Consider the following 12,056-nt stretch of genomic DNA (forward strand, 5'->3'; position numbering starts at 1 on the left):
GTACTTAAAAATGGGGCCAGTTGAACTGCTGTCAGATTTTATCCATATGGTGCCAAATAACAGCACCGTTGTCACATGACACTTCCCACATAGAGCAGGACTGGACCACATGTTTTAAAATGATCAATAGAAACCCAGCATCCCCACACGGGCAAGCGCTTTTGACAGCGGCAGGGAAAAACAAGCATTTGCGGAGCGTGAACATTGAACGTGTCGCAAGTCAATACGCGTGGCATAAAATCATCTCTTACCCTAATTGCTTTAATTTAAAAGAAATAACTGTGGATGCCTGGTGAGATGCTGCAGCAGATCAAGCCATGCACCCCGGGAACCTGGGAAACGAGGGAACGCCAGGTCTCTGGAAAAGATATGAGGTTACTAGCGTGCACTGATGAAGGGACAGGATGCCGACGGGACAGGAAGAGCGGGATAAATAAGATAAATTCATAGGACAGAATAAACCTGCAGCAGCATAATAAGGCACTAGCCTAGCGCTTAACCATAAGCTTCTGCCCAGAAGCTTCTCCTCCTCCTCCTCCGCCTTTGTCAGCATCCAGGGTGTGAAGCCGGCCTAAAAGAAATAAATAAAAAGCATGACATTCCTTTGTGTTGATATCTTTATATTGAAATTTGTATACACAATGCATCCCTACACTATTACAATGTCCACACAATGATTTTTTTTTTTCTTTTTTTCTATTTTTCTCATCCTTGCATGGTAAAGCTACGTTTTGGCATTTAACCAACCAAACAGCAGTCTCGAGAAGCTCGGGGCAAAAAAAAAAACTGAAATTGAAAACAAAACCAAATAAAAACCAAAACATTGTGATGGATTAAACTGCAGCACGCCAGTAGGTGTGTCAGTACAAGTAGGCGACATTAGTTATAGTTACAGAGTAGAAAATCATAAACAAAATCTGAATATTTTTTTTATTTTGAACGTTTTCTATATACAACCCAGTGCCTTTAGAGAAACAGCTCTTTATTTCTCTCTCTGGTCTGACATCACGGGGTGAGGAGGGGGGATCCCGGCCAATCAGACGCCACGGTTGCCGCGGGGTCAGTTTACAGTAACAGTTTGCGGCTGTAAAAGAAATCTTTGTCTCTTCTCTGGGCCAACGTGACCGAGTACGAGGACTTTTGAATATTGCTGACACCCTCTTCTAGTCAGCGAAATATCTGAACACACGCACTCACTCATACACACACTCATACACACACACACATATATATACACACACACACACACACACACACACACACACACACACACCAGGGGACTGATTTAGAGCGCCTTTTTCGCTTTGACCTCTGGTGACCTCCTCAGACCGGCAGTGGAACCCCTGTGACACTGATCCGCACATCAAGTGCAGTCTTACACATCAGCTGGCTGACAAGTGTCTATAGTTTGTGACATTTTCACGTGTGTGTGTGTGTGTGTGTGTGACACACTTCCATGAGTGGATGTGAGTGTGTGTGGTTTGAAACGCGAGTATGCCTGCACTACAGGGTCGTGCATATTCTCCCCGATCCGGGTCAAAGGCCAAAGGTCATGGTTGCAGCTGGTGTCAGAGAGGGGAGGAGGGTCGGACCATGCAGCCATTATTATATTACGTGTGCGCGCCACTTTGGGCTGACTCTCAGCCCAGTGTGTGTATGTGTGTGTGTGTGTGTGTGTGAGCGTAACGTCACCTCAGGTTTGGGCGCACATGCAGATTGGGGGGGGGGGGGGGTTCAGAATTTCTTACATTTTTTTTTTTGTGCTGAGAATCCAAAACCCCAAGAGGCTCTGCAGGTTTTAAGGTCCTGATGTGAGAAAGGAAGAAAAAAAAAAAAAAAACGTGGCTTTCCCGCCTCCGCTTGTCTTCATCCAACTTCATCTTTAAGGTGTCGCAGGAAAACATCCATACACATGTTTGAACATTTAAGGACAATGTAACGTTCGGGAAAGGCTCGTCTTCCTCTCTCGTCCACTTAGTGCTTTCTCTCTCCCTCCGGCGGCAGACACTCGCACTCGCCGTGAACTCAGTCCATTTGTGACGCCGCAGCTTTTTATTTTTTTTTCAGTCTCGCTCGCACGTTAATGCTCCGTCCTCTCAACAGACACGAAAGACAACATCTGCAAACATACAGGCACACACACACACACACACACAGTCACTCACTCACACATATATTCTCTTTACATAAGCACATTCATCTGAAAAAGAAACATCTCGTTTTCAACGTAAATTAGAAAACAAAATCAGTTTTTTTTTTTGTTTTGTTTTTTTTGAAAAGCGTCTATTTTTTAGCTCTCGTACCGAAAACAGAGGGACCGGTAGGTTTTGTGCCAGTAGTTGATGATTTTGGGGGGGTGGGGGGGGGGGGTCGGCGACCGGCGAGGAAGGAGGGGCCCCCCCTTCCGTCTGGGGTCAGTTAAGAATCAGACGTCCCGCCTCCCGTCCGCAGGACTCTACAATCAGCAGTACAAAGACAGAAATCCACCAACTAATTCTTTTTGTGTGTGTGTGACCACGGAAGCACATTGTTTCTCGGGTGGGGGGTGGACGAGTCCCATCAGTGCGGTCGGCTCCGGTCTTCAGAGCCGGAGTGGGGGATTCATATTTTGCGGTACTTGGGGAGGAGATGGGGACACGAGGACATTTTTAGAGTGTCTATAAGTAATACGTCATTCTGGGATTGCACAGCATTTGAAATGATGGCGCACGGGGTTGGGGGGGGGGGGGACCCACAGACGAGCTGTAACGGGTGGGAGTGGTTGCGGGTGGGGGGGGATTAGGTGGTTTCCTTGCCCTGGGTCCCGGTGACAGTCTTGATGGAGCTGAGTGTACGGTTGAACCAGGTCTTCTTGGCAGCCTGCACCTCGTTCAGAGCCAAGCCCAGGTGGTGCTCCAGGTCCTGCATGGGGCGGTGGGGGTGGGGGGGCACAGACACACAGGGAAGGGTCCCGTCAAGCCTCGTATCGGGCATTAGTATCTTTAGCAAACATACCCATCCCACTCTGAACCCTCTGGGAAAGATGAGGAGGAGTCGAGTTTTTTTCACCTATAGAGACAATTTGGTGTTTTTGTTTTGTTTTTTTTTGTAACTATCACTGCTACAAGGCTTCTGACGAGTGATTTTCACATTTTGAACGATTTTAAAAGCCAAAAAGTAAAAAAAGGCTACGTTCATTTTGTTACCGATGGTTAAAAGAAAACAACACATTTTTAACATGTTTATATGCCGCACCGAAGGCTCTGCAGGGAAGCCCCATGATCACATTTTGGACAGAGAGGTGAGAAAATCACCTGGATTTTGCACTCGGCCTCCACCAGCTGCAGTTTGGTCTGGGCCAGCTCCAGCTCCATCTCCCTCAGCTGGTTCTTCAGACCTTCCTTCTCCTCGTCCGTCTCCTCGGCCCCGCCGGCGGGCGTCGCGCTCGCCGCCGCCCGCACGCGACCCTCCTTGTTGAACAGACTGCTGCACTTCTCGCAACCTTCCACTTTGGACTAGAGTCATGGCGAAGGGAGATGATAACCAAGTTAATTCATGGTGATAGCTGTGATTTATGGACGCATAACTGAGTTTAAAAGCCTTTTGTGAGGAAACTCGCTGCGTCTCCTCAACCTCCCCAAATCCAAGGTAAATCAGAGGTGTAGAAACACACTAAAAATAAGATAGCGGTTGGGATGATTGACTGTCGCAAAAAGGAGGCGGCCCTGCGGCTGAGAAAAATCTAGCCTTTCCGTCCAAAAACGGCAGTGAAACTTGGGTGACAGACTCAGGTCTCAGGCAGAGAAGGCCTCCTTTTTTTTTTTTTTTTTTTTTAATTTAGACTGACAAGTTCTTCAACAAGAGCTTGACTCAGGAGCAGGCTCACCAAATGACCCACCTCAGGCTATTTATACCTTTTTGGGAAACGGTGCTCCGTGTTTAGCTAGGACCATTTCCAGTCACTTCCAGCCCGCTGCCGTCACGCCCACCCCAGGTGGTGCTCTTTCATTAAGGACGTGTGCATTAAGGACGTGTGCTGAAGGTGTGAATATTATTTAAATATTTCTAACAGACTTCTCTAAACCCAATCCATATGAATCACATTCCTCTGTGAGATTTGAAGGTTTTCATTATCAAATAAAGAAAAAGAACAGTGATAGTGAATTTAAAGCCATGTGGGCCTGGTTCTTATCACTTCCTTGTCTTCAGGCTTACCCAGGAAAAAAGACAAAAAGAAAACACGAAAATAGATAAATCAACAAACATCATTGTCATTTCAAGCTCGGGAATGAGGAAAGGGGCAGATAAAGAAAGAATCTGTCCGATATCGAGATCGTGGCACCATTGGAGAATTCAAGTTCAATACAAGACGCCCTGATCAAATTTCACTTTTGTGCAATATTCAGAACTGTGCAATATTTCATTTCAAAACAGCTACACAACAATTTTTCCTTTTATCATACTATTGTGCACTCCTTACCTCACTTGTTACTAAGACACTTATAGTTTTATCACTTGTTTACTAAGACACTTTATAGTTTCACTGAGACACTTTATAGTTTATAGTTTATTTTTAATTTCTAATTCTCCCTTTTTCTTTTTATTATTTATTACTGTTATATTTTCTGTAACTCTGGCACAACAATTTCCTTCGGGATTAATAAAGTTGTTCTTATCTTATCTTATCTTATCTTATCTTATCTTATCTTATCTTATCTTATCTTTTACATGTCTCCTCCTCCTTGTGACCTTGAAGACATTGTCCAGGTCAGTGAAAAAAAAGGTTGTGTCTTTTCGTACGAGTTTTACTTTCTCATGTGAAAAATCTGGAGGGTTTTGTCAGTTTGGTAAATATAGATGAGTGGGATGTTACCCCTCATACTCAGGAGGAGGGGCTCACCCTCCACATTTCACCTCTCAATCACGGGGGCTGACATTTGGAGACGGCTATTACTGTCACATTCCCACCTGCGGCCTATTTCTGGAGTGTTTAATTAACATAACTGTTGGGTTTTTATCACCGGCCGTGGAAGGAAGGCGGCGCGCCCGAGGAGGAGGACTCACCCTGATTTTCTCCAGTTCCCCTCGGTTGACCGTCTGCTGTTTCTCCAGCCGCTCGCTGAGCTGGGAGCAGATCTACCAGACACAAGGGGGACAAGAGTACTCAGGCAAAGATCCGGTTCCGGGTGAAGTCCACGGCCGTGAAAGAGGTGTGTGTTCACCGGGGGTCAGGCTTAACTGCTGACCACACACCCTTTGTAGCACGGTGATGGTAAAAGGAAAATGACATGCTTCAAATAAATAACACCTTGAGGGGAGAAAACAACAATGTACAGTATTACAGATTAAGTTTTGATGGGAAATCTTACTCGAAAAAAAAAACTGGCATAAAATGTACAGTTGAGAAACACAATACCTGCATGTTGCTAGGTTACATAACAAAGAGAGTACAATTATCACAAACTGTGCCTGTGAAACATTCAAACAATATGTATACAGGAGGAGACAATATGTGTGATTTACAAAAGTTTTCTGGTGTTTTTTTTCATCTTGGAGCGAACATGATTAAATAACTGGGCAAAAACAAACAAGCTTCAAATAGTGCATAGTGTTTCTGATCAAGTGCGTCCACCTGCAGTGAAAAGCCTTCAGTATTTTGCCGTTCTTTTTGATTTTGCTTGACTGAATGACCTTCATGTCATTCCCCGGCCATGTTTGTCTGGTTGTTGCTGAATGTAGTCCACCGCGTTTCTCCTCCTCCCCGGCAGTACAGTGGGCGGGGGCACAGCTTCCAAACAAGCCCACATACATTCAAAGTCTTTCACTCAAAAAGGGAATGCAAATCTCTCAATTCAAAGATGTTTCTGATCCTGGTCAGCTGACGGCAACGGCCATGGAAACAGCGACGTTTCATAAGTATTAGCATCAAAACACGCTTAAATTCCGAAGTTGCTCCGTGCAAAGATGTCAACGAGAGACGATACAGAGACGCTCTTGAGTTTAACATGCAATACATAACTGAGCAACAATGTTGTCACCTATCTGGTTCCCTTCCCTGCCTTCTATCTAATCCACAGCCTCCGACATGACAACAGCCTGTACTTGTGTGTGAACCCTCCCTACACACACACACACTCCTTCTCCTCCTTGCTGGCAAACACAGCCATCAGGGTGACATGAGTCATCCTGCCGGGTACATCAGGTCATCTCCCTCCTCTGTAGACAGACCATCTATTTGCCCCGGCTCCGTGCACCCCAACCCCCACCCACACCCCATTCATCCCCTCTGGCATTTACAGTATATCTGCCTTCATCCTCCCTCTGGATGGATCAATCTATACATCCATCTGTATATCTTTAGCCACATAGATATCCATCTTCCTCCTCCTACGCGTCTCTAACCTGTCTCTGACGTCCTCTCTGGTGTTTCCTCTCAGCCGCCATCACTTCTCCGATCTCTCTTTCTGCCTCCTTCCTATCACGACACATCTGAAGCTCTGGATCTTGCAGCTGAACCCCCCCCCCCCCCCCCGCCATGTTTTGCCTTTTCCCTCAACTAACAAAGAACTTCCTTTCTTCTTTTGAGTAGCTTTCGCTCCTATAAATAAGTACAATGATCAGTGAAGAGTGCAGTTCAGAAAAATATTCAAACTCTTAATTTCTTCAAATCATTAACAAATCATTAATGCACAACTTTTTCTACTTTAAACCTTCAGCAACTTCCTATGGATGTTTTTGTTGGTAAAATCCTTTGAGTTCATCACTTTGAGTTGAATATGTTTGTGACAGGAATATTATAACCAAATAAAATCACATATAATGATAACCCTGGAAGCAGAAGAAGATAATTAGCTGGACTCGGAGGGTTTTTTGTGGTTCTCATCCAGTTTCATCTTTGTTCGGGTCCAAAGCCCTCTTGGAAAAAAAGTGAGAAAAAGAATGCGACGCCGCCGGCAGGGCCGTGGAGATAAGCACTGGCACATGCCGGCGAACCTGGCAACTTTCTGAGGCCCGGATCCTCACCGGCTTCACGTCAGACAACAATAACGCAGCGCACGCTTCACTGCTAGCAGACGCCACAGTGGCGGGGCGGCTGGCAGGCGTGCTTATTTTTTGGGGGGACTCTAATCGAGCAAAAAGAGACGGAGCACTCCGAGATGCTGACACCGAAAGAGTCTTTTGTAGATTATTTCTTGGTTGGAAAACAACGGGGGCTATTTTGGAGCATTCGCCAACGGTGCTTTTGTCCCCTCCACCCTCCCTCCACCCTTTCTGTCCATCTATCACCTCCTTGTTTTCAGTCACAAAGACAACTATATTTGACGGAGACCCGTTTTCACGCTCAGCTCCGCTCAGCACCGCTCTCAGCTGCACGCCAGCGATCTGGAGGCCGCTTTCAACCGCACGCACACGCACACACACATACACACAATCATTAAATCACTCCTGCAGCCATAATGTATCAGATCTATTGTCACATTGGGTTTGATGCCAATATTTTAGGACTCAGGTGAAGTCAAGGTCTGATTCTAAATAAGTTTTCAGGGCTATTTCTGTCCGCAGCCGCAACCCCGCCCCGTCTCAGTGGGGAGCGTTAGATGCTGGATTGTTGCATAATGTCTCTGTGCTGATGGTAATGGCACTTGATCTGGGGAAGGTTTATATTTAAGCATTAAGTGACAGGATGTGATGTGAAAGGATAGAGAAGAGAAAAAAATAGAAAAAAAAAACCCTTTGAGGGGGACTTTGCGAAAAAGCGGCTCGAGATACACGCTCGCAGTCATCAAAGGCTCCGGGTTGGGCTTGAGGACCGCTTGCTAAATTAGTGGCTTGGCTACACAAACGCAGTCCATGAATGAAAACTGTGGAAAAAAGGCGAGTCTATCGCGCTCATTAAAAGCATGTTATTTTTAGACATTAATGTCTCTTCTATCTTGACGGGAGCTTCAAGGTGGTAGAGAACTCGCTGCTTAAAAATACAATATTTAAAAAAATAAACAACATACAAGCAAGCAAATACAAAATAATCAGGATGCAGTCCTTGATGTGCAGGCAGGGCAAATAGACAAAATTAAGATTCTGTGTTCATGAAAAAGATAGAACCTGTTCATGTGATCCTCTCCACCAGGCCTAAAATCAAAATATAGAATTTATAAATGATTCATTCTGCGCAAGGTAAGACACTGAGGTTGTTTTCGCTCCGTGTTTGCATCCCCTAATGCACCTGTCAAAGGATGTGCAAAAGGCTTCTGGTGATTTGCCAAAGTGCTGGTGGTTAACCAAGCAACGGTAAAATCATTAGACACAAGTTTACGCATGAACGCACCGCAGCGGAATATTAATGTTCACTGGAATATTGTGCTTAAAGATACAATTATGAAAATAAACACAACCCCGGGGAAGCCTCTATGGAGAGATTTCCACCCGCAGTTAAAGAGGTGTGGTTTGGCTTATGCTAGGGAGTAGGATAAATTTTAAGTTATTATTGACTTTGTGGGGTAATTAGGGCGTCAATAGTTTTCGACTATCGGCTCATTTATCATCACCGTGAGCTTTTTGTTACGTCATACTCAGTCGCACTAAAAGTGGACTTTATTCTGTAATTCTGTAATCATTATTCTGTAAATGCAGTTGTTGGTTGATATCATTCTCCATTTAAAAACATTCTTTATCTTCTGTGAGTTTTACCTTTCTAATGTCTGCAGAACAGAAGACAATCACATCGAAACACCTGGCCGAATGTTTGAACCTGGCTGTTTCAATGTTTTTTTTTTTAATTCGGACTGAAGTGTACGAACACTCCGGCTTTTCTTTACATCTAACTTCCGAGTGAAAGAATTAAATAAATAAAGCAATACTAATAACCATTATAGCTCCTTAATGGTTATTACGGCCTTTCTTCTTCCTGGTACTCTTGCCTTAATTACAATATCACAACACTGAATTACGATGTTTCAGTGGTAATTGCAATTGTGACAATATGAATGAATTGATTTAATTACGTTGAGGCATGAAACAGCGTTGAAAAACCAGGGCTGGTTACTCCACATCCCCTTGAGGACTCCTCTGAACAGAGTGTGAGAATGATGAGGAAGTCACTTCATGAGGATGAAGGCACATCATGTATGTAAATCACCCAAGCTTCTTAATTAAAAATGTACTTTTCTTGTGAAGATTCCTTACCTGTTTGTACTCCCCGATAATGGATCCATTCTTCTTGATCTCCGATTCGGACTTATCGAGCTCTCGCCTGCACATCTCCTTCAACTATGGAGACACATACGCACATACGCAGGGTAATACTGACGGGGAGCAGAGAGCAAGGAAAAAGAGCCCCGAGGCTCATGTGATGGCCATGAAGCATAAAGATGAAGTGGGACGGTATTGGCAGATGTAAAGCTCAAGGTGAAATTGAGGGCCTTCTGCATCGCCTCCACACAGATCACTCACATCCACACCTACACAATGCGGAAGGCCGAGGACATTCGTGGGAGAGCTTCGAACGTTGCGTTCGCAGATCCCGATTCCCGCGGGGATTTTCCAACTTCAGAGTCATGCTGACATTCTTTGACATTCAAGGTCTGACGGCAGAGACGCCATGTGTCGCACCGCAAACAAAAGACAAGGACGCGATGGTCTGGAATAGGGTTTTCTTTAACGGTTGTCACACACATGCACACACGCATTCGCACACACGCGCACGCTTTTAAAAACAAAGGGAGGATATGACATAAACCGAGCAAAGGACAAGGTGGAGAGACAGATGAGGGGCTGAGATGTGAATACATGGACAAAAGACACATCATTTGTTTGCCATTCACTTGATGTCTGAAAAAAATCTAATAGCAACACTTGACTAGGGAAGATAGACGTACCTACAGCTGCTTTTTTTAGGCAAAAGACCAATCTGTCAATTCAGCCATAATACAATCAAAAAATGTCGCACAGTAGTACAGCACGCTAGTACAGTGAGTACTGTAGTTTTTCCATCCAATTATTATGAGATCTTCGCTTGAGTTTACATAATTGAGGATGAGCTTTGTCCCACCAGTCGTCCGAATATGTGTGACCCGTTGACCCAGCGCAGTAACGCAGTGATCACCATAAGGCAGTTTTGATTTACACAAATTCTGTTTTCCCCTACGGGCCCTTACCTGTGCAGACTCCTCCTCCAGTCGCCTTTTCTCGTCCTCGGAGTCCACAAGTTTCTGTTTGGTCAGCAGCAATTCTTTATTCAGGGCGTCTGCCTTCTCCTCGGCCTGACACACAAACACACGGGTGAAATAGTCCAACACAGCCAAGGTCACTGAATGTTAGACCAGTTCCTGCTCTCCCCTCCCACCTCTGTTTTCAAAGCTAGTCAAACAGTGACACACAAATCTGCGCTTCCTGCCCTCAAAATCGCTCTCGCCAGCAGTTTTAGGCAGTTTAAATGAAAACCTTGCTCGATGGGTGTGTGTGTGTTTCTGCAGTTCCTACCATTAAAATCTTCGCAGGAGCCCGCACGCTTTGCGTTGTTACCGCATCGATGAGTCACATTTCCTCAAGCGTGTCCACACACCCTAAGGTTTCAGGTAAATATGTTCTTTCTGTGTGACTTACATTGTCGAGGTCTTTGCGCAGCGCGATTTTGCTGCTGACGAGTTCGTGCGCCAGGTCATCGTTCTCCTGCTCTAAGCGCATGTTGGCCTCCTGCAGGCGACGGTTTTCCCTCTGGAGGAAGGGCGGGATAGAGAGACGGGAAGTCAAAGGGACAGGGGAAAGGGAGAGAGAGAGAGAGAGAGACTGTCAACAAAGTAAAATGACCGGTCAAAAAAATGAGGAAACGGCAATTATTGGGACGCAGCAACACGGAAAAGCAAAATGAAAGAAGAAGTGCGGCGACAGCTGATCAGATAGAGCTTTCAGATCGAATTGCAAATAAATCCATAGGTCTTTGATGAGAGTGTAAGTTCTAACTAGGATTAGATGGTAACAGTCGCAGGGTTTAGAATCAAGTGTAATGTTTAACAGTCACGTAACATGTTTGTATATCATTGACACATGATGGCTTTAAAAAAAAGCACATAACAGGGAAATGAGTGACAGTTAAGTCCTTATGTTCTACATTATAAATGATGGCAGAGTCTGTTAGTGCTGCCAGTGAACGCTTCCTCACTTCAGCCCAATGTTCTCATTCCATTTCCTTTCTGCTGACTGAGGTCTGACAAACACAAACATCAAGGCTGGGAGGGTCACTGCTGTTCTTTGACATGAATATAATGTAATCTTGTTCAGCCGCAGTCGTGGCTGAACTGTCTGCAAGGAATCCTTTAAGACGCAATGAAAAACATCTGAAGTGTTTCCTCAGATTTCCAAGTGGTCATGTTAGATTTTTGTTAAAGAATGATGACTTGCTCCATTTACGGACTGTTTGACAGCAGGTGTACATTTACTAGGATGCCAGTAGCCTGTGTCATAATTAGCCAACTATGACTATTTTGAATTAATTTGAATCAATTCACATGCAAACAAAGCACAGTACTGTTTCTTAACACTCCCAAAGCTTTTGTCTGTGCATCCTTGAATTAGGTTTCCTTCACAGAATAGACAAGATCGGCTGGTACACACTTTTCTGTTACTGGATATAAAAAAAATAAAAAAAAATCAGCAGAAAATCCAAGTGTTCTGCTGAGGGGTCAGGGCGGGCCCTGCCAGTTTGTTTTATCTTGAAATCTGAAAAACGGAAGTAGAAAAATTCCACCCTGCCTGTTTGCTTTTGATTATTATTAGACTGAAGAGGTGGTTTGTTATATTGCCTCAGCGCCAGAGGTTTCAATACGTGTTTTCGTCCCGTGAATGGTTTTGTTTTGGGTTTTTTTCCCAACAAACATTTATTCAAGTTTATTATTTTTGGTGAGGCCCTACAGGTCCCTTTCATCTAGTGTGTCTACTCTGCTGACAGCAGCACTGCAGGAGCAGTGGCGTGCTGCCCATAAGGCTGTTGAAAAAAAAACAATAGATGGCAGTTGAATATCGTGTATGATAAGTACACCACAGACATGAAACTTAAAAAGATTGAAATACTTTAATAATGA

General features: G+C 44.6%; 1 protein-coding gene across 4 annotated transcripts in view; it reads right to left on the reverse strand.

The window, feature by feature from the left end:
- Nucleotides 1-599: 599 nt before the first annotated feature.
- Nucleotides 600-12,056, reverse strand: part of rabgap1 (RAB GTPase activating protein 1) — a 65,220-nt gene continuing 53,763 nt past the window's right edge. For 3 of the 4 annotated variants that reach the window (XM_086152444.1, XM_086152443.1, XM_086152442.1), the window contains 6 exons: nt 10,582-10,692; nt 10,134-10,238; nt 9,163-9,246; nt 5,044-5,115; nt 3,294-3,494; nt 600-2,901 (listed from right to left, as the gene is read on the reverse strand). In XM_086152444.1, the coding sequence (XP_086008570.1) occupies nt 2,779-2,901; nt 3,294-3,494; nt 5,044-5,115; nt 9,163-9,246; nt 10,134-10,238; nt 10,582-10,692 (696 nt within the window). In that variant the 3' untranslated portion in view covers nt 600-2,778. Of the gene's footprint in view, nt 2,902-3,293; nt 3,495-5,043; nt 5,116-5,135; nt 5,288-9,162; nt 9,247-10,133; nt 10,239-10,581; nt 10,693-12,056 lie in introns of those variants that run through there. The other variant, XM_086152445.1, reaches the window with a different exon arrangement.

Source organism: Fistularia commersonii, chromosome 9, assembly GCF_037954325.1.
Source record: "Fistularia commersonii isolate RoL2024-O1a breed Wild chromosome 9, RoL_Fcom_v1.0, whole genome shotgun sequence".
Lineage (NCBI taxonomy): Eukaryota > Metazoa > Chordata > Actinopteri > Syngnathiformes > Fistulariidae > Fistularia > Fistularia commersonii.